Source organism: Varanus komodoensis, unplaced genomic scaffold (genome assembly GCF_004798865.1).
Source record: "Varanus komodoensis strain SLA01 unplaced genomic scaffold, ASM479886v1 scaffold117, whole genome shotgun sequence".
Classification (NCBI taxonomy): domain Eukaryota; kingdom Metazoa; phylum Chordata; class Lepidosauria; order Squamata; family Varanidae; genus Varanus; species Varanus komodoensis.
Genome location: NW_025335336.1, coordinates 251168 through 272056, shown reverse-complemented (window position 1 = coordinate 272056; position 20889 = coordinate 251168). Strand labels below are relative to the sequence as shown.

Sequence of the window (20889 nt, the reverse complement as noted above, 5' to 3'; positions counted from 1 at the left end):
GCCGCCGAACAGCCCGCGCTTCCCCGAGCCTGCGGCTCGGCGCCGGCAGCTCGCGGGCCCGGCTCCTGGCGCGCCTCGGGGGCGGGGGCGGCGGCAGCGCAGAGGCGGCCCTCGCTCCCGGCCGCTTTTCCGGCCAGGGCACGGCTCCGCCCGCGGCAGCCTCCCGGGGGTCCGGCCGCGGGGGCTCCCAGCAGCTGCCCGGGCCCCCCGGCAGGGTTGCTGCGGCATCAGCCGAACCCGGCGGCCCGGAGGAAGACGGAGCGCCAGGCCCGGATGGTCCGCCGCACACCCGCTCGCAGCTGCACGCTTCCACCGAAGGGGCGGCCTCGGCCGCGGCCCGTGTGCCCGGGCGAAAGGACGTCCGAGCTCGGCCCCGAGCGGGGGCTCTGCCCCTCTGCCGCTCTCGGCAGGCTGGCAGCTGCGGCCGAAGTGCCGTGCGCTCCCGGCTCCCCGCCGCAGGGCAGGGCAGGGCGCCAGGAAGGGAGAACCGTAGCCAAGGTAGCTTTTCATTCTCCCACCCGGGCAAATGGTGCAGGTGCCTGAAGCGTCCGCATTGGATCCGGACGGGTGCCACTCGGCCTGCCTTCCTTCCGATTTTTGGAGAGGGTTCCAGCTCCAGGAGCCTCTGCCTTAGTTGTCCCAGGGTACAGGCAGGCTGCCCCGTCTGGGCCTCCTGCTGACCCCACAGCCCTCCCACCTGCCGGGCTCCAGCAGCCCCACAGCAGAGCAGGGAGCCAGACGGGGCCCTGGAAGGTCTGCGGAGCACACCAGGCGGCCGGCACAGACACCTGCGTGTGCCACTGCAGGCGCCAGCCCTCCCTTCGGCCCTCTCAGGCGGCTGCTGGGCTGGCTGGCAATTTGGCTCATCAGGAGCAGTTTTGCTGGAACTGTGCTACCACTCAGTTTGAAAATGCTATTAGTGCTGCGATCACATTCCAAACATTTCGTAACAGCGCTTGTGGGCCTTGCATGAGAGCCAGCCGTGTGCAGAGAGGCCGGGGGGAGGGGGCTCCAGTGGCCCGGCTTGCAGCAGGAGACCGAGCAGCCCCAAACGTTCGGGGTGCAAGGCCCCGGACTCCCTGCTGCACTGGCCATGCAGCTCTTCCTGGAGCAGAGCCGGGCTATGCGGCGCATCCTCCAGACACGCGCATGTTCCTCCTGCAGCAGGCTGGCGCCTCTCGCCCTACGCCTGTGGCTTCGTTCCTCCCCTCCGAGGATCCTGCTTGGGCACTCGGGCCCCTCGGGCCCCTTCTCCCCTTTGAGCAGTGTGAACGGAAGCGCATGGTGGGCTGTGGCCGCCCCCTCGTCTGCAGAGCCCCCACTGCATGGGCCCCTCTGCTGATGGCAGGTGTCCCCGGGAGCGGGGTGTCCTGGTCAGGGCAGGGCATGGCCGCCTCCTCGACAGCCTGGCCGCTCTGGCTGTGGGTCTGGCACGTAAGCTTCTCCGCACTCCCAAAGCTGAGCCTCCCCGGGCCCAAATGAACACTGCCCCCCCCACATTCTTCCAAGCAGCCTCTTCCACAAGGCGACACGGCTGCACAGGGGCTCTGGGGTCCTGCTTTTCGGCGCCTTTTCCAAGCCCGCGTTTCCTTTCGCTGCAGCCCGCCCTGCCGGAGCGAGGCTGGGCTCCTGCCTGGAACGGCGCTCCCATCGGCAGGCTGGCGTGGCTTCCAAGCCTGGCTGTCCCTGCACTGTGGAGCCGGCTCCCGCGTGGGCTGCCCGCCAGAGCAAGTGTGAGCCCGCGGAGGGCTACCCTCCTGGGGGCTCCCCCTTGCCGTGCCCTTGTCCTGGAGTCACCTAATCGCCCACCTAGGGGCTTGGGGGGGGGTCTTCTAGAACATCACTATAAAAGGAGACTGGGACATCACTCTTCCCTCCTCCGACTCCCTTGCAGGCTCCTCGTGCTTCTGCTTCCTCCATGTTGCCACTGCGCCCCCCCCCCCCCCCCCCCCCCCCCCCCGGTTCCCCCCCCCGGGCCCCCCCCCCCCCCTGCCCCCCCCCCCCCCCCCCCCCCCCCGGCACAGGCCCCCAGGGCTTCACGGCTGGAGCAGCAGAGCAACCAAGGCGCAGGCTGGCCTTGCACGGAGTGGTCGGCCTGGTACCAAAGGCCGCGAGCACCACCCCTCAGCAGCTGCCATCCATGCAGCCCCTGGACAGCGGGAACGGGCAAGGCCTCCGGAGAGGGGGCACATGGGAAAGGGAGCTGCAGACGTGCCCTCTGCTCCCCGCCGTGTCCGGCGGGGGAAGGAGAGTGGGGGGCGGCAGGGCGGGGCAAAGGGCCGCCTGAGTCAGCCAGGAACAAGGGGCTGTGTGGCAGGAGCAGGGCCCGCGCGAATGGGGCTTTTGCCCCAGAAGCTTCTGTGATCCCCCCCACCACTCCTGCTGTTAGACGGCCCAAGAGGAGTCAGGATTCGGCTGGTGCTGGCAGGAGTCGGGTGGGCCGGGCCTGGGCACTGCACGAAGGGCCGCCAACCTCTGAGGACTGGGTTGGGCAGCAGAGGGCTCTTGGAGCAGGAAGCCTTCACACACCACACTGCCTCTCCCCTGGCCTGGTCCCAGTGCCCACCCCCCGGAACTGGGCTAGCCAGTCCATGGACTAGGCAATTCTGCATGCAGAAGAGGGTCCAACGGTGCTTGGCTGGGGAGCGACCTGTGGGCTCAGGGTCTGGCACCGGCTGGGCTCCCCGAGTGGCTGGAAAGCAGCTCCACAGCACAGTCTCGGGGGGGGGGGGTGCTGCTTCCTCCGCCAGTGCGGTGTGACGGTGAATGAGGGCTGCGGACCCCATGGCGTGGCAGGGCGCCCACGGGGGGACTTCAGATCCGACACCCCATCTCAGCCCAGCCCAGCCCAGCCAAGCCCAGCGGTTCGTTGTGAGGATGCAGTTGGATGGAGGGAGACCGTGGAAGCTGCCCTGGGTCCTGGCAGAGGAAACAAGGGGGGCAGAAACACCGTGCAAACCCCCATGGAAGTGGCAGCAGCATGGCGGAGGCGGAAAGGGCCACCATGGCCGGGGGTCCAAGCCCCCCTCAGCGCAGGCCTGCAGGAGTGCCACCTCTCCAGTACTTGAGCTCTCCCCTGTCTTCACAGCACCGGGCTGGACAGGCCCGGCTCTTTTGGTCTCTCTTCTCAGGGCCTTGTTCCGTTTCCTCCTGTAAAATTCCGGGGTTTGTCTGCACCGTTCTTCAGCTGCAGAGCTCAGAACGGGGTGCAGTTATCGAGAAGAGGCCTCACCAGGGCTGAGCAGAGGGGAAAGAGTTCTGCCTGGCAAGCCGCCGCCTTCTGCACCCGGGACGTCACTCCGCCGCCCCGATTTTGTGCAGACGGTAGGCTTTTTCCCGGGAAAAACGGTGCAGTCAGGCCCGCCCGTTTGACTGGGGCACCCGAGCCAGCCACACCAGGAACCGCTGTGCCAAAGCAGCCCCACCTTCGTTTCCCCGAGAACAGTTCCATTTCTCCGTGAGGGGGCCAAACGAGTGGCGGGTGACAAAGCAACAGCAGAAGTGCGCAACTCCTACTTCAGTCCAGTCTTTCCCCCAAAGCAGGTCTATGGCCACCCCGCCCCCCAAGTAGAAATGAAGTGCAATCAAAGGGTAAAGATGGGAGCTTGTGATTAATAAACAAGAACACTCAATTTCCTTGAATGGGTTTAAATCCCCAGGCCAGTTAGCCTAACATGCATTCCTAGAATGACGATGTAGACGTTCATAACAAGGAAAGCTCCAGGAAATCTAGATACGGGAATTGGCAACCACACTTGGCTTCTGCAAAAATGGGTCCTGCCAGATGAACCGAACTCTGTGACAAGGTTCTGAGGTGGCTGGACAGGGAGGACGCAGTGGAGGTGGCTCATCTGCACTTTGGCAGGGCCTTTGACAAGGTGCCGCATGATATCCTGGCTGAGAAACTGTTGAGCTTTGGGACGGGCCAGCACACTGTCCGATGGAGTGGGGCATGGTTGGCAGACCACAAGCAGAGGGTGACTACCAGTAAGGAATCACCAGGATGGCACCCGGGGATGAGCAGAGCCCTCCAGGGCTCAGTTCTGGGACTGGTTCTGCTCAACCTTTCTGTCAATGACATGGAGGAGGGGATAACCAGTCTGCTGACTACATTTGTGGAAGATACCAAAGTGGGGGCAGTGGGCACAACTGAGGCGCAGGTGATGCAGATCCAGAAGGCTCTGGACAGGTGTGGAAGTGGGCTGGGGACGGCAGGATGGCATTCAAGGTCTTGCACTTGGGACACAGGTGTCACAGGGGCAGGATGGGAGGCAAGCAGCTGGAGAGCAGCACTTGTGAAGGGGGTCTTGGGGTACCTGCCAGCAGTCTGACCCTGAGCCAGCAGAGTGACATGGCGGCTAAGAACGCAAACGCCACCCTTGAGACACAGCTAGGTTAGAATCGGCTCAGCACAAGGCCAGGAATGGTCGCTGGGTTGGGAGGGATGACACATGAGGCGAGACGGAGGGAACTGGGTCTTTTCAGCCTGGAGGAGACTCGGGGGATCTGTTGGCGACATACAGGCTTATGAGGGGATGCCACACGGAGGTGGGTAGAGACCTGTTCTCCCCTGCAGAGGAGGGCAGGACGCGGTCCAGCAGAGCCAAGCTCAAGGAACCAAGGTTCCATTGGGATGCCAGGAAGCGCTTGCTGACCGTTAGGGCCCCCAGAATATGGAAGGGGCTTCCAAGGGAGGTGGTGGAGCCCCACCGGTGAGGGTGTTCAAGGAGTGATTGGGTAGCCACATGCTGGGGGTTGCATGAGTGGAGCCGGAGGTCGGACCAGATGGCCCTTCTGACTCACTGCTTCTATGAACAGAGGGCTCCTGTTGCCAGTCATCGAGAAGGGTTGGGGTTAGGATCCTGGGAACTGCCGACCACCTAATCTGACATCAGTCCCTAGGAACATCCTGGAGCAGATCAAGACGCCTTCAATACAGGTGGCTGGGCACCTTTAGCCTCAAGACGACGGAGGGGAAACACAAGCACACTGCGGAAGACCGGTCTTGGCCCCGCCACCTCCTTCGCAGCACCAGGTGACTGGGCTGCGCTGTCCTCCACCCGGGAGCCCCTCCTTGCTTGGTCCCTGCTAGCTCAGCCCCCAGCAGCGTACACCTCAGTCGGTCCAGATCCCAAGATGCGTCCCTCGGCGCTTGCTAATAGTCCATCCGCCCTCGGCACGGACTCCCCCCCTCCCAGTGGTGGCCTGCCTGCATGCAGAGGCGGCTGCGGAGCCGGGCGGGCGGTGGCCTTGCCCCCCCCCCCGCTGAAGGGGCCCTGGGGCAGCTGGCTTGCCACTGCCTGGCCAGGGTGCCAGACTAGGTGGACCACGGGGCTCTCCGTGTGTCACCAGCTTCCCGCTGAGACACCGCAGGGGAACCTCCCCCACGTGGCTGCAGTGGGCTCTTCCCCATAGATGGGTTGCTCCAGCCTTGGCGCCCCGTTTTTCCTGGCCAGGCCATGGGCCCAGCGGGGGTGGACACGGGCTTGGAGGGGGCGGTTGTGCACCCGCTCATTGTGGCACTCGCCTCGCAAGCGCACGGCAAGCTCACCAGTACGAGGGCAGCCAGCGGCAGAACCGCCAGCCTCGCTTGGGCCAAAGCAGGGCAGGGCAGGGCAGGGCCCGGGCGCTGCTCCCGACATCCAGGCACAGGCTGGGGAGCCGAGCGCCTGCCGCTCGACACAGGGGCTCCCAGCGCCAGTCCAGCCAAGCCCCCTTCGCAGCAGTGGGCGGGCTCGCGCCGGCGAGAGCAGCATGGGGCGCCACCCGCGGACTGCCGTCAAAAGCCACGCAGGCGGCTGGCGGGCCCTGGAGCCCCGTCTGAGGACGCAATTCCGCGCAGGGTGCTGGGCGGCTCGAAGGCTAGCTGGGCCCCCTCTGGCCTATGGCGACCTCCGGGCCGGGTGAATCCAGGCAGCAGGCTGCTGGGTGGCTCGTGGGGCAGCTGCCACCACACGCGTGCCGCCTCGAGCTGCACCCACAGCCGTCGTCCAACTCCACAAGGCACATCTAGGCCGTTACGGGGAAAGGGATCCGGCAAGGCGCTTCCGCTGGGCAGCTGCGGGCAGCGGGCCTCCGACTCAGCAGGCCATCGGTGCTCTTAGGTGCTGCCCCATGTGCCAACACAGCAGAAGGGCAGTACTCCCGGGGCAGCCGTGCCTGCTGGGACTTGATGCCGGACCGGCCGTGGCTGCAGGAGGGCAGGAGCAGGAGCTGGCCTGGCCGGAAGGGCACCTCGGATCCCGGCCGCGGTCAGAACTGCCCCTTTCCCAGCCTTTCAGGACGGTGCCAGGTGCCGCCATGACACGCCTAGCCAGTGCCCCGTGCAGCTGACTGGGTCTTATTTGGCAGAAAGGCTTTGCACCTACTGGGCACTCAACCCTTCAAGAAGAGAGTCTCCAATTCAGCGAAGTGGCGGCTGTGCTAGACAGCTAGTATTTCCTGCAAATCCATATTTTGATGATGCGATTTTACAAGGCAGCCGCCATACAGTTTGGAAATGGAACAATTTTAATATGCGCTGATGTACCCTTTGAATTATTGACTTGCTTCACAGAAATTGCACAACTGACTTGGATCCTCTCTACTGCTAAGAGCCGCTTGCCGCAGCATCCGCAGTGTCAACGCTCCCCGCCTATAATGCAGTGGATTTTGGGGCTTGCACGTTCGCTGCATGAAGAGGTAGCACCTTTGTCAAAGGGATCCCATCAGGAAAGCCTGCGGCACCAATCGTGGCGGCCAACTCGCCCAGCCAGGCGGCCCGTGCCTGGAAGTGCCCCGCAGGGCCCCCTTCCTGCTCCCGCCCAGGCAGGAGGGCAGCCGGCCCCTGCCCCGGCAAGCGGGATTTGGCGGGGGGCTCTGCTGTGCTGCGTGGGCCAGGCCTGCTGAGCGGCCCCTGTGGGTTGCCGAAGGAGCCGCCGACCCGCTGGGGAGCCACACGCAGGAGCGCCCGCCCGCCGAGGACTCATGCCCGAGCGGCGAGGCGGACGCCCAGCCCTCCGTTGCCCCCACCCAGCCACAGAGGCTGCAGAGCTGGCCTGCACGGCAGACCAGCCAACGGGCGACGCGCTCCCAGAGCAGGAGGGGTCTGTGGCCACGCGAAGCGCACAAGGCCCCAAGCGACTGCCCAGGCCCGGGCACCCAGCACCTTCTGGAGGCTCAGCACCGACAAATGTAAGAGCAGCACTTCCAGTCGCCTGGGGGAGCCTGCCCAGCACGCAGAGGATGGCAGGGCAGGGCAGGGCGGGGGGCCCGCTGGGGGGGCGAGCAGCAGAGCCTCGTTGCCTGTCTTGGCATGGACATCTGAGCGGGACGCTGCAAACTGGCCGACAGCCTTCCTGCTCTCTGGCAACCCTCCTCTTCTGACTCTGAGGAGCCGCTGATGGGAGCAAGAGGCGCGCCGGCTGCCCCGATGCCTCCCTTGGCCTCCAGGTCCCAGCTCTCGTTCCTGGCACCCCACTTGACCCGCAGCGCCTCTTCTTTCAGAGGCCTTCGCTTTGCAGGCCTGCCCCAAACAGGCGTGGGAAATCTCCGGGGCCTCCCTGGGCAGGCCCCGTGCAAAAACAGCACGGGACGAATCTGCCGCCCCGAGCGTGGCCAAGCCCCATGGCTGGCAACCCCCCACCCACCCACCCCCACCAGCCATGCGGGCACACAAGAGCCCCCAGAGCGCGCACGCAGCCGTGGCACCCAAGGGGAGCATGGGCGGCCCCCGAGGACCCACCCCTCATTCCAGCAAGCCCCGGCAAGGCCCGCCATCGTGAGCACAGGCACGTGGCCGCGTGCAGTGGCCCTTCCGTGGTGGACGCAATGCCGCCCCCCCCCCAATTCTCCCAGCAGGGCAATGCACAGCGGTGCCAGCGCCTCGCCAGCCCCCGCCCCCCACACGGCCAAGGCAGCTGCCCCAGCACAGCCACCTCCCTGCTTCTGGATTTCCGGTTCCGGCGGGGAGCAGCTGCACCTTCGCACCAGGCCCAGCAGAGGAGACGCGATGCCCAGCTCGCTTCGGACCAGAGCACACCTTGCCTGCAGCTCAGCTGGAGGCCGCATCCCAGCCGGAGAAGGGGCCTCCTTCCACCTGGCCCCAGTCCAGAGCCAGCCCCATCCGCTCCGGCAGGGCGGTCTGTGAGCTCTCTGGATGGGCCGTGGCGTCCGCCCTGCCCGCCGTCCCTGCCTCGAGGAAGGGGTTTTGCTGCTGGCCTGCCCCTTCCGCAGCGGCTCAGTCACGCCCCCACCCCCGTGGCCTCACAGGGGTCAGCAACTCGAGCCACTGGGGCGGGCGCACTCTTGCCGTTCAAGCAGGCGCCGCAGGCGCCAGTGGCCTGCCGGGGGGAGCAGCTCTGGGGTCGGCGAGCCCCACCCCGAGAAGCAGCAGAGCGCTCCAGGGGCACGCGAGGTGGAGCAGATCCCCCCACCCTGCCCTGGCAGGCCACGTTCCCAAGCCTGCCCCTTTCCGCAGGCTAGCCCCTGTAGCGACACGAGACGCTGGCCCGGCTGCCTTCGGCTTTCAGTCATCACACCTTCGGAAGAGAGGTTGGCGTCCACGCCGCTCCAGGTGCCCGGACACGAGTGCCGCGCCACTTGCTCATGGCTCCAGTCTTCATGCCAGGGGTGCCGGGATCGCTCTGGGTTCCGCGTGGAATGCAGCGTTCAGAGTCCCGGGCTTGGCTCCGTCGGGCCCCCATGCAATTCCTGGCAGCTCCCCAGTTGAGGAGAGGAGACAAGTGGTCGGACCCTGCTCAGCCAGCACCGACTGGCAGCAGCAGCAGCAGCTCCCAGCATTTCAGGCAGTCTTCCAGCTGGACCTGGCAGCAAGCCGGTCAGCAAACCTGCGATTTTCTGCAGGCGAAGCGAGAGCTCTGCCATTGAAATGCGGCCCTTCCCGAATCGGTGGCTGCCTCCGATTTCCTTTCACAGCGTTGCTTGTTCCATACAAAGGCATGTTCTGCCCGCTGGGAGACTCCAGTCCCACCAGGAGGCTTGGAGGTGACAGAAAACCAGTGTGGTGCGGATTCAAAGGGACACCACAGCACAGCAAGAGCGCCTAGATCTTGCTGGAGGAAAATTAAAGGTGGTGCAGATGGCAAGAATGAATTCCCAGCACTGAGGCACAAAAAGGGGAAGCCAAGGACTGCTAGCGCTGGCAAACCAGGGGGAAGAGGAGCAGCAAAGGCAGACTCGAAAAGGTTGAGGGCATTTGCATGGTACCTCCAAACGCGGAAACCGGCAAATGAGGCAGCAGCGCCACCTGCACGCCCATGCCTGTAATGTGGGAAGGTCAGCCAACGCTGCACCAGCGTGGAAACTGGCAGAACTGGAAGTCCACACTCTGCCCCATGTCAGTGGCCTGAACACGCAGCACCACCCTTGTCCACACCGAAGGCGAGAGCGAGCGTTTGCAGAGCGACAAGCTGGCAGCCGGCACGCACCTGGGCCTCCAAGTCCCTCCCTCCCGAGCAAGCGAGCTGACAGGCCCGGCTGAGGAACAGGGAGAACAGGGGTCAACGGACAGTTCTTGGAGGGGGAGATGCAAAGAGATGCTCCCCAAGGATCCATGTGGGGACTGGCGCTTTGTAACTTCATCATACGATATTGCACGAAATGGACAGCTCTGTGCGCAGTATATTGGTCAGGGCTGCAAAGTGCTCTCAATTATCCCTTTTAAAAGGGAGGCCACAAAAAGCTAAACGAAGTTCCATGTAAAGTGATGCGTATTTGCTTTCTGGAGCACAAAATAATTTTTAAAAATCCTAACCCTGCATACACCGAAGAGATTTGAGGTATACATGACTTAACCAAAACATGGGGTTGGGATTGTGGTGGAAAGTCCGAAGAAATGGTGACCACGGAGGGCAACAGCTGCCAAGCACACCATGCAGTTCTGGTTGTATCATTTTAGGAAAAGAAACCAGGATCCCGGAGAGCTGGAAGAGGGGCAAGAAGGGGCAACCAACAGGATCCTCGGCTGGAGCAACTGCCCAGAGAAATGGCCTGGGGCAAGGGTGCTTCTCAGGGCACCAAAGGGACAGCCACAACTGCAGGCTCCTAACACCGCATGTTTGTCACATTGTGCATGGTGTGGAAAACAGATGGATAGGGAAGGGCTTCTCCACTGAACCCCAGAACCTCAAACCGGCCATCCCATGAAGCTGACTGGTGGGGAAAGCTGCACCCCAGAGCAAGGACATCCTCACAGGGTACAGAGTTAAAGGAAAGACTTTGCTCCCAGAACCGCCCCAATGGGCAGCAATTTGGATGAACAGATTCAAAGGAGATTAGACAAATGCGTGAAGGAAAAAGCCACCAGTGGCTAAAAATCATGTTGGCTATGCAGATATTCCTGATACAAAAACAACACGCACCTGAGATGCAGGGAGCAAAGAGCAGCACTCCCTGGAAAATTCCTGGAAAACTCTGGAGCAGATTATAAAGCTGTCAGTCTGCAAATACTTTGAAAGGAACGCAGTGATAATTAGAAGCCAACATGTTTTTCTGAAGAACAACTTCTGCCAAACTAATCTGATTTCATTTTTTGACTGGGTAATATCCCTGATGGACTGTGGGAATGCTGTGGCTGTAATCTATCTTGGCTTCTGTTGGCTACAGAATCGGGACTCATAAAGCGCTCATCAATGGCACCTTCTCAAGCTGGGGAGAGGCAGCGAGTTGGTCCCGCAGGGTCCAGTCCTGGCCCAGTGCTCTTCAACATTCGCATTAATGACTTGGATGAGGAGGTGCACGGAATGATTACCAGGTTTGCAGATGACACAAAACTGGGAGGGATGGCAAATACCCTGGAAGACAGAAGAAAGATCCTGGGTGAACTTGATAGGTTAGAACACTGGGCTGAAAACAACAAAATGAAATTCAACAGGGACAGCTGCCAGCCTGGGACAAAGAAACCAAATGCACTGTTACAAGACGGGGAACAGGCGGCTGAACAGTACTGCAAAGGAGAAGGATCTTGGAACTGGTTTAGAACACCAACTCAGTATTAGCCGGCAAGGTGATGCAGCTTAGCTACAAAAGGGGAGAGGCTGTTTTGGGAAGCATTAACAGAAATATCACTCCCAAACCCATGAAGTGCCAGTTGCCCGTTATGCAGCACTGGTCAGACCTCATCTGGAGTCCCGTGTGCAGCTGGCGGCACCTCAGTTTAAGGAAGATGCAGACAAGCTGGGAAGGGTTCAAGGGAGGGCAGCAAGGAGGATCCGGGGTGTGAAAAGAAAGGCCCATGCACAGAGGCACAGAGAACGGGGCATGTTCAGCCTTGAGAAGAGAAGGCCGGAGCGAGACATGACGGCATTCGAAAAGTACTTGAAGGGCTGTCCCAAAGGACGGGCAAAAGTCTTCCCAGTCGCCCTGGACTGCAGGGCACCTGCATTGCGGGAAGCCAGATTCTGGCCAGCTCTCAGGAAAAGTCTTCTCACCGCCGAGCGGCCGAGCGACGGAGCCAATCGCCTGGGGAGGCTGCGGGTTCCGCTGCGCCGGAAGCCTCCAAGGGGGTGGTGCGTCGTGGTGTCCAGCGCTAGCAGGGGCTTGCACTCTCGCCCCCCCCCCCACACACTACTGTTCTTCAAGTGCCGGTCCTGCTAGCGGGCAGCTCAGAACCCATGGGGGCCGCTGCAGCGAAGAGCGTGCCGGAGGCACTTCGGTCCAACGGCGGCATCGCCGTCTCTGCTTGCACAGATGGCCAGCCACCGACCGAGCAGGGGTGCCACCCGAAGAGAAGCCAGACGGATGCCTCGCAGCCCTGCATCACAAGCAGGCGAGCGGGCAAAGGAGAAGGCAGTCAGGATGACAGAAGAGAGGCCGGCTCTTTCCCGACACCAACTGCTTGGGGGCCAGTAAAGAACGTGCAGCGACCCAGGTGGCCCACCATCCTGAAGGCACCCTGACCTCACAAGCAAGAGGGTGGGGCGGGGGTGGGCGCCACCCCTTTGTGCCCAGAGCCAAGGACTGGGCTCGGGACGCCAGCCGAAAAGCCCCTCGAGTCTCAACCGCATTTGCCGCGAGAGCCCCTGGGCGGGCGGGACCCGCTCTGAACCGCATGCACCGCCAGCGGGGAGCCGGCGCTGCTCGTCTCCGGCAGGCCCCCACGCCCCCCAGCCTGCAGAGTCCGAGGGCGCAGCCGCAGCTCCCCAGGGAGGGCTCCGCTCCACAGGGGCAGCATGCCTTCTTCCGGCCCCCTCGCGGGCCAAGCCTTGCCTCTGGAGAGCCACTGCCCCCTCGGCCCAGAGCCTCTCCCAAGTCCAGCTCCGACTCCGACTGGACAATCCCAGAGGCCAGAACATGTTGGCCAGCCTGGAACACCAGAGGGCGACACAGTCCCAAATGCCCTTGTGCCACGGGCTGACAGAGCCCAGTGGCAGACAAGGCAGCGGCCGCACCACGCTGCACAGCGAGGGGCCGATGCCTGCACCCAGCGCTCCCTCCACCCCTTGCTTGTGGGCGCGACGGGGGCACACACAGCCCTTGCTTGGCCGGAGAGCAGCCCAGGGAGGGCCAGGAACGAGGAGCTGCCAGTCCAGCTCCCCATGCTCAGCAGGCTGCGGTGGTGCTCGTTCGAGAAGCTGCAGCCCCCGGCCAGACTGCGCAGTTGCCCTGCAGCGAAGACCCCCACCAGGGCCTGCCCCTCCTGCCTCACAGGCCCAGCCGTGCGCAGGGCCCAGCTGCTCTGGCCTCCCTCCAAGGCCTGGAGAGCCAGCGGCCGCCTCGAGCCCCTGAAGGGCTGCCTCGCCCAGGCAGCGCTCACCCTGGGGCTGGGGGAGCCGGCACCCCTTCAGCGCTGGGGGGCTGTCTCGGCATCATCTTCCTCCTGGTGGTGCAGCAGCAGCAGTAGCTCCAGGTCTGGGCGGGAGTCCGGCGTGCGGGGGGGCCTGGCGCCCTTCGGTCCTGTGCAGGGAGGGCAGGTCAGGCAGGCCCCAGCGAGAAGCCCAGGGTGCCCCTGCCCCCACCCCACCCCACACTCACCTCCGGCCCCCAGGGCCTTCAGCGCGACATGGAGGGAGATGCCCGAGAGGCAAACGGCAAAGCCCAGCCAGTTCAGCGGGCTGAGCCGGTCGCCCAGGAGGTGCGTGGCCAGCAGCACGGTGCAGACTTCCTGCGGACGAGGAGTCGGTGAGCGCGGCGCTGCAGGGGCCGCTCCTGGGCCTGCCCGCCCGCTGGCTCACGGCAGCGCCCACCCTTCGCTCCCGGGCCGGCGGCTCCCGGAAAAGGAGCCCCTGGGCCCCTGAGGCCCGCCCACTCCCCAGGCCCTCTCGCAGCCTGCCCGCCCGGGAGGGCTTGCGGCCCGGAGGAGAGGCGGGCTGCCGTACCTTGAAGATCCCGGAGATGGACAGGGTGAGGCTGGAGGTCCTGGAGACCAGGAGGAACTCGGAAAAGCCCAGCCCGAAGGCCAGCAGTCCCCCCAGGGCCAGCTGGGCCAGCTGGCGCAGCAGCGGCTCCACTTCGTGGAAGCGGAAGAGCTTCTCCGAGGCGGACAAGGGCAGGCCTGGAACGGGAGGAGCAGAGAGCAGTCCAGAAAGGGAGCACGCTGGGCCGGGCAGCCCAAAACCTCTGGGGGACGCAGGTTAGAGAAGGCGACAGGAACCCTTGGCAGCGTAACAGCACCGTGAGCATCTTTCTCCCGGCACTTTTGTTGTGTCCACTTGAGTGTATGAAGAGGAAAACCTCATGTGTTACAGGGTTATGCTCTCTGGATTGCACCATTGCTAAATTATGCTTTGCAATGCCCATTTTTATTTGTGTGGCTGCACCGCTTATGCCCAGGACTGAATCAGCTTTGCACTACATGCACGTTTTGTAAGCACACATACGTCGCTACAAAACTTGTTCCTATTTCTGTTCTATACTCCGCAGTCAAATGCTGGGCAGTGTCAGAAATTCATCTCCAAGCAGCAGCAGCAGCAGCAGCAGCAGCTTTAAACTACTACTATTTCGATCGTTTGAATTAAAAACACAGAACCAAAGTGAGTCAGAAGGGGTCAACTGGGCCATCTAGTCTGACCCCCAGGCTCCAGCCGGCTCCACCCATATGTGGTTGTCCAATCTTTCCTTGAACACCCCCACTGGTGGGGCCTCCACCACCTCCTTGGAAGCCCCTTCCATATCCTAGGGGTCGTAACCATCAGGAAGAACTTCCTGACTTCAAGCCTGGTTCCTTGAGCTTGGCCCCGCTGGGACGCATCCTGACCACAGGGAAGAACAGGTCCCAGCCCTCCTGCACATGGCATCCCCTCACATACCTACAAGTCACTAAACAAGCCTGCCGGAGTCTCCTTCTCCAGACTGAAAAGACGCAGCTCCCTCAACCTCTCCTCACACATCATCCCTCCCAACCCGGCCGCCATCCTCATGACCCTGCGCTGGACCCATTCTAACCTAGCTGCGTCTCTCCTCTCAGGTGGAGCCCAGAACTGGACGCAGCACTCCAGTTGTGGATGCGCCAGAGTCGTGCAGGGCGGCATCAGCACCTCCCTAGATCTGGAAGCCGTGCTTCTGGCTGTATGACCCAGGGTGGCATTTGCCTTCTTAACCGCCGCATCACACGGCTGGCTCGTGTTCAGCCTGCGGTCGACCAGCACCCCGAGGTCCCTTCCACAAGTGCTGCTCTCCAGCTACTAGCTCCCCGTCCTGTCCCGGTGACACCTATTCCTGTGTTCCAAGTGCAAGACCTTGCGCTTCTCCACATGGAACGCCATCCTGTTGTCTCCTGCCCACTTCCATAGTCTGTCCAGATCCTTTTGGATCTGGAGTACCTGCTCCTCAGTTGTGGACACTGCCCCCATTTTAGTATTGTCTGCGAATTTGATCAGCAGACTGGTCTCCCCTTCTTCCATGCCATTGATGAAAAGATTAAACAGGATCGGCCCCAGGAAAGAGCCCTGGGAGACCCTGCTTGTCACTGGCCGCCATCCCGATGATTCCCCGCTAATGGTTACCCTCTGCTTTCGGTCAGTCAACCATGCCCTAATCCACCGGACAGTGCTTTGGTGTATCCCAAAACTCCTCAGTTTCTCCACCAGGATATCATGGGGCACTTTGTCAATGGCCTTGCTGAAATCCAGTTATACCACATCCACTGCATCCCCTCCATCTAGCCATCGTGAAACCTTGTCGTAGAATTCCACAAGGTTTGTCTGGCAGGACCTGTAATTGCAGGAAGCCGTGTTGTGTGGCTGTCAGCCTCCCTTCCCTATCTAGCATCACTAGATCTCTCTCTATTATGAGCCTTTCCATTGTTTTTCCTACAATGAACGTAAGGCTAACCGGTCTATAATTCCCCAGGTCCCTTCTACTACCCTTTTTAAAAACTGGGACCACTGATGCCACCCTCCAGTCCTCTGGAACTTCACCCGTTCTCCACAAGGCCTCAAAAATGGAGGCCAGCGGGCGTGAGAGAACCCCTGCCAGCATTCTAAGTACTCTCGGGTGTAACCCGTCAGGGCCTGCAATGTCCAATGCCCTGAGGAGTCCCTCAACGTCTAGGGGGGTGACTCTAATCTGTGCCCCTAAGTCCCCGGCCTCATCAAATCTCCTATGTGGATCTACCCCGTCCTGCTTTGGGGAGAACACAGAGGCAAAATAGTCATTTAGCATCTGTGCCTGTTCCCTCACATCAGTCACTGGATCTCCTTCCTCCTTATTTAGTGGTCCCACCACTTGTCTCCCCTTCCTCTTCCTATTTACATGCTGAAAGAACCCTTTTTGTTGCTCTTGATATTCTTGGCAAGACTCAGCTCATAATCTGCCTTAGCCTTGCGAAGAATCCTTCTGCAACGGGCCTCCTCCTCCCGGTATACCCCTTTGTCTATTTCTCCCAGTACCCATTTCCTACGGAGGTTCCTCTTTCGTCTAATCCCTCTAACCACCTCCTTTTGCATCCATGGCGGCACTCTCCTCCGCCTCCCCATCTTACTGACTAGAGGTATCATCCAGGCTTACGCCTCCAAAACCTCCCTTTTGAGTGCCATCCACCCCTCAACTCGCTTGCCTTCCAGTAACCTATCCCAGGAGACTCTCCCCAGTCTGGCCTTCAGTTGGCTCTCTTGAAGGCCCAGCTTCTAGAGCTCGACCTGCTGCACGTCCCCAGATCTCAAAGCAAAGGATGGAGGGATCACTCGCATCCAGAGCTCCCCTAATCTGTACTTCATCTATCAGCTCCTCCCTATTGGTCAAGACCAAGTCAAGGATGTTTCCCCCCTCGTCGCCTCTCAGACCCTGTGTGAAAAACGCTCCCTCAATAGCTTCTAGGAAGCGACGTGACCTGGCTGTCACCGCCGAGTGAGTCTCCCAACTAATATCCGGGAGATTGAAATCTCCCATAATTACTGTGTCTCTCCCCCGAGATATCCTTCGAATCTGGCCTGTCAGGACATCATCCAGGGTCTCAAGTTGACCTGGAGGGTGATAACATACCCCCACTGTCAGGCCCCTTTCCCTGTCAAAACCCCTAAGTTTCACCCAGACTGCCTCTACCGAATCCCCATCTGTGCTGCATTCTATCTCACTGCATCCTGTCCCTTCCCTGAAGTATAAAGCCACGCCCCGACCTCTCTTTCCCTTCCTGTCCTTTCTGAAAAGGTGATACCCTTCTACGATCACATTCCAGACTTGCCTTTCATCCCACCAAGTTTCTGTGATCCCCACCAGGTCATACCCGCCTATTCCCAGGAGAGCTTCGAGCTCTTCTTGCTTATTACCCATGCTCCTAGCATTGGTGTACATGCACCTCAACTCCTTCCCACGGCTTCCTTTCCTTAGAGTTCCCAGCCTCCTCCTTCCTCCCATCCTCCCTGATACCTGGCCCCTCTCTGTAGGAGTCCTGTCCGTCCCTGCAGTATCTCTAAAACCCTGCTCCCAGAGCCCTGATCCTCTCCCCACACTTGTCCAGTGCAGACACGTTCCTGGGGGGCCTGAATCACCCCCCCAGCTCAGTTTAAACTCTTCTGGATGAAGCTCGCTCAAGCATTCAGTCAGCAGACTGGTTATCCCCTCCTCCATGTCATTGACAGAAAGGTTGAGCAGAACCAGTCCCAGAACTGAGCCCTGGGGGGCTCTGCTCATCCCCGGGTGCCATCCTGGTGATTCCTTACTGATAGTCACCCTCTGCTTGTGGTCTGCCAACCATGCCCCACTCCATCGGACAGTGCACTGGTCCGTCCCAAAGCTCAACAGTTTCTCAACCAGGATATCATGCGGCACTTTGTCAAAGGCCATGCTGAGATCCAGGCAAACCCCAGCCACCGTGTCCCCTCCATCCAGCCACCTCAAGACCTTATCACAGAATTCCAAATGTTCGTCTGCGGGATCTGCTTTTATGGAATCCATACTGAATTCATACTTTATTTCCCGTAATTGGAACTCAAGTCAACTCACAACATTAACATTTTTACAATTAGAAATTGGAAAGATACAAAAATTAAAAAATGTTTGAATAGGGTTAGATATTAAAATTGAACAAATAGCAAGACTGAAAACACTACAAGCAACAGAGAGAATAAAACTAATCAAATACAAGCTCACAGGCTGCCGGCCAGAAATGCCTTCCGTCTTGTAGGCAAAGCCTCTACGTTGCCTGGCTCGGCAGGGAAGATCGTCAAAGGACCCCCAGGACATCACCACTCGTTAGTGAGCAAGTGCTGCGATCCCGAACCACAGCGAGGCCTGCACTCCAGGGCAAGCTGGCTCCCATTCCAGCTGGATGGGCTGCCTGTGGGAATGCGCCCCCCTTCTTGTCAGTATGTTGCCTTCCTACAAGTAGACTCACTAGCGTGAGAAACTCGCTCATTTTTTCAGAGCATCACAGCAGCAAAGAGCCTATGAGGAGGTGCCTGGCCCAGCGCCTTTGCTCCGTCAGCCTTGCTCAGGGCTGCAGGCTTCGCTGACGTTACAGTCCAGCTGATAAGGGCCTTGCTGACTGACACTGAGCTGAGAACTTGCATGCATTGTAAGCTCTTCAAATTACTGATAAACCTGCTTGTATGCACACCGAGACCTGGCGCACCACTTTCCGGGGATTCCAAGACACTCAGAGCCTTTGCAGGGGCCAATACATATGGGAGAATACAGTACCCCAGACGGCGGGGCCCCAGCTGTGCACGGCTTTACAGTTCCTCCCCGGCACTTTGAACTGTGCCGAGAACCAGGCTAGGCGCCAGTGGGGCTGATCCCACAGGGGAGCGGCATGTTCCCTGTGCCAGGCCCAGTGCGGCCTGGCAGCCGCTCTCTCGACCTGCTGGAGTTTTCGAACGCTCTCCGGAGACAGCCCCACGCAGAGCACGCTGCAGTCACCCGGGCAGGATGCAGCTACGGCATGTGTCACTCTGGTCAAAACCAGCAGCTGACGGAACGGGCACAGCTGGCGCGCGGGTGCTAAGTGTGCAAGTGTGCTTCTGGCCACTGGCGAGACCTGGGCACCCAAACTCCAGATCTGGCACAGTGTGGACTCCTGCTCCCTGCTCTACCTTCCAGCTGACTTGTCTGGATAAGCTTCAATTTGCGTGCCCTCATCCAGTCCACCACTGCTGGCAGACTTGCTTTAGGACCCAGCAGCCTCCTTGCAGTGAGATGGAATGTCAGCAGCCCTAAATGAATCCCAACATTCCAGACAACCTCTCCAGTCGGTTTCACACACACATTAAAGAGCACGGAGGCCGGCGCAGAACCCCAAGAACTCTACAGGTCGGTGACAAGGAAGCAGAGCAGGAGGTGCCCAGCACCACATTCAGGGCCCGGAATCACTGCAAACAGCCTGTCCGATCTCCATCCCAGGAGGCAGCTGAGAAAGTTGCTACGGTCTAGCTGCTGGTGTGCCCAAAGCTGTTTCTGCCCCATAACCCGCTCTGAAGCCAGGCTCAGTCAGAGAGAGCTACTCCATCTCATCCAGCATCCCTGCAGCTAAGAGGCCAGCACAGGCTCTAATGCCTTGTCCAAACCGAAAAATTAGAAACTGGCTGATAATTATACAGCCCGATCCAGGGAAAGCACTTTTATTTTATATTAATATTTATATACTACCCCCATTCACAGAGGCTCCGAGCGGTCTACAAGAAATTAAAACCAACACTGAGTAATATTGACTAAGACAGTCTATTAAATAAAACAGACACATAAACTGATCTTGGAAAGCCTGTCCGATGAGATACGTGTTTAGCTCCTTCTTAAAGGTGGGGGCTTAGCGAATCAGACGTCTCTCCCAGCTGGCCATTCCACAGCTTAGAAGCAACCCCGGAAAAGGCATGGGCCTCACCACCACTTCCTTCAGGCAGGTTGGGGCGCTGCCCTGGCTCAGAGAAGCATCGGCCATGCTGCCCACTCAGTCAGCCCCTCCCCGGCTACTTTCACGAGCCAGGAAGGGCAAGGATCCAAAGCACACACGCTCACCTCTCCAAATGACCCTCTCCACATCTCCAGGCTGTACAAACTGAAAAGTATCCAACAACACGAGACAAGCAGGGTCCAAAGTTATATCCCCTGGCACTGTATTAAAAACAGGATCCATGTCAGAGCAGATTCAAGTAATTTTGGCTGCCGAGTGTGGAGCGAACTGTTCACAGAGCGTTGCCAAGAGACTTGAGTCCCCCTCCTGCAGATTCGTGCATCAAAGCCTCTAACCACCCCAAACAACTCCACAAGACGGCTCTTCACCAACGCCACAGCCTACAAACTCAGTGATAAATAAAGCTGCAATATGGACCAAATCGATGACTCTCGATCTTTCCCAGCACACGTCTAAACCATTCAAGATGTGGTTCTAAGACAGGGGAACTAGCCATATTCGAAAAAATCTGCTGCTTTCTGGCCACCAGTAACTGCCTACTGTATTGAAAGCCTCCTTTACAACAAATACTCAGCTGAGATTTCCATCCAAGCAATACGGGCCGTTTTCCAGCACAAAGGATCACCTCTGTGGATGCGCCATTATTCTTCTACAACCTTCCTTTTTCTGCTTGAATACTTTTGCTTTTCTAAAGTTGCCACACACCCCAAAACTCTCCCCTTCATTCAATCCAAACGACTTACCCTCAAAAGCAGCAAAAAGTGGAAAGAGTCCCAGGAACATGGCTGGCTGCAGGTGAAACATGGTGTCTATGGGGTTCTGGAGCCCTGGGGGAGAGAGCGACACATCAAAGGAGAGATACAGCGCCCCCCCCCCCCGTGCAGCCCCCCAAGTGCTACACACCAAGCTCCTCTTTCTGCAGCAGGATCTGCGTCAGCGTCCAGCGGATGCCGCCCAGGAAGGAGGCGCCCAGCACCAGGGCAAAGCCCTCAGCGTCGAACTGGGTGGCTTTGTAGGTGAACAGGAAGAGCCCCCCGGCGATGAGCAGCACCACCAGCATCAGCGCGGCCCTCTGGCACGAGAAAGACGCGCCCGGCGGCCCGTGAGAGCTCCGCGCGCCGGCCCCGAAGCCCGGCAGAGGCCCCCACCACGCGGGCACCGGGCGGGCCCCTTACCGGCTGCTCCAGCTTGAAGACCAGCGAGAAGAACAAGATGAAGAGGACCGCCGACGACTTCGTCATGGTGTAGCTGCAAGGAGGAGGGCAGGGCTGCGATGCCGCTGCGGCCCGGCGAGCGGCGCCGGCGCCTCGGCCGCCCCCCGCCCGGCCCGGCCCGGCCCGGCCCCACTCACAGCGAGACGGAGATGTAGAGGAAGCTCCAGTTGCTCAGCCCCACGTCCAAGGCGGTGGACAGCGCTGCAAGGCAGAGGCGTGAAGCGGGAGGGGGCGGCGCCGGCCCGGGAGGGCTTCCGCGGGGCGCGCGGCTCCCGCCCCGCCCCGCCCCGCCGGGGGCGCTCGCGGCGGACTCACCTGCGGGGCCCACGCGGCGCAGGTAGGCGGCCCAGGGCAGGAGGGGCCGCGCGGGGCGCTTGGCGACGAGGCCGCCCC

General features: G+C 60.6%; 1 protein-coding gene across 1 annotated transcript; it reads right to left on the bottom strand.

Annotated features, from left to right (window-relative positions):
• Positions 1-10287: 10287 nt before the first annotated feature.
• SLC35C2 (solute carrier family 35 member C2) lies at positions 10288-20883 on the bottom strand. Its single transcript, XM_044421294.1, has 9 exons — positions 20812-20883; positions 20634-20697; positions 20458-20530; positions 20186-20354; positions 20026-20109; positions 13317-13492; positions 12973-13102; positions 12755-12894; positions 10288-10793 (listed from the first exon to the last, which is right to left on the bottom strand). The coding sequence occupies exons 3-8, from the start codon at positions 20521-20523 to the stop codon at positions 12782-12784; spliced, it is 738 nt and encodes a 245-aa protein (XP_044277229.1). The 5' UTR covers positions 20524-20530; positions 20634-20697; positions 20812-20883; the 3' UTR covers positions 10288-10793; positions 12755-12781.
• Between the last annotated feature and the right edge of the window lie 6 nt (positions 20884-20889).

Coding starts and splice junctions, on each gene's coding strand:
- SLC35C2 (XM_044421294.1), bottom strand. CDS start 20,523: ATGACGAAGTCGTCGGCGGTCCTCTTCATCTTGTTCTTCTCGCTGGTC. Junction 20,355..20,457: donor TCTTCAAGCTGGAGCAGCCG/GTAAGGGGCCCG, acceptor TTCTCGTGCCAG/AGGGCCGCGCTGATGCTGGT. Junction 20,110..20,185: donor GCTGCAGAAAGAGGAGCTTG/GTGTGTAGCACT, acceptor TCTCTCCCCCAG/GGCTCCAGAACCCCATAGAC.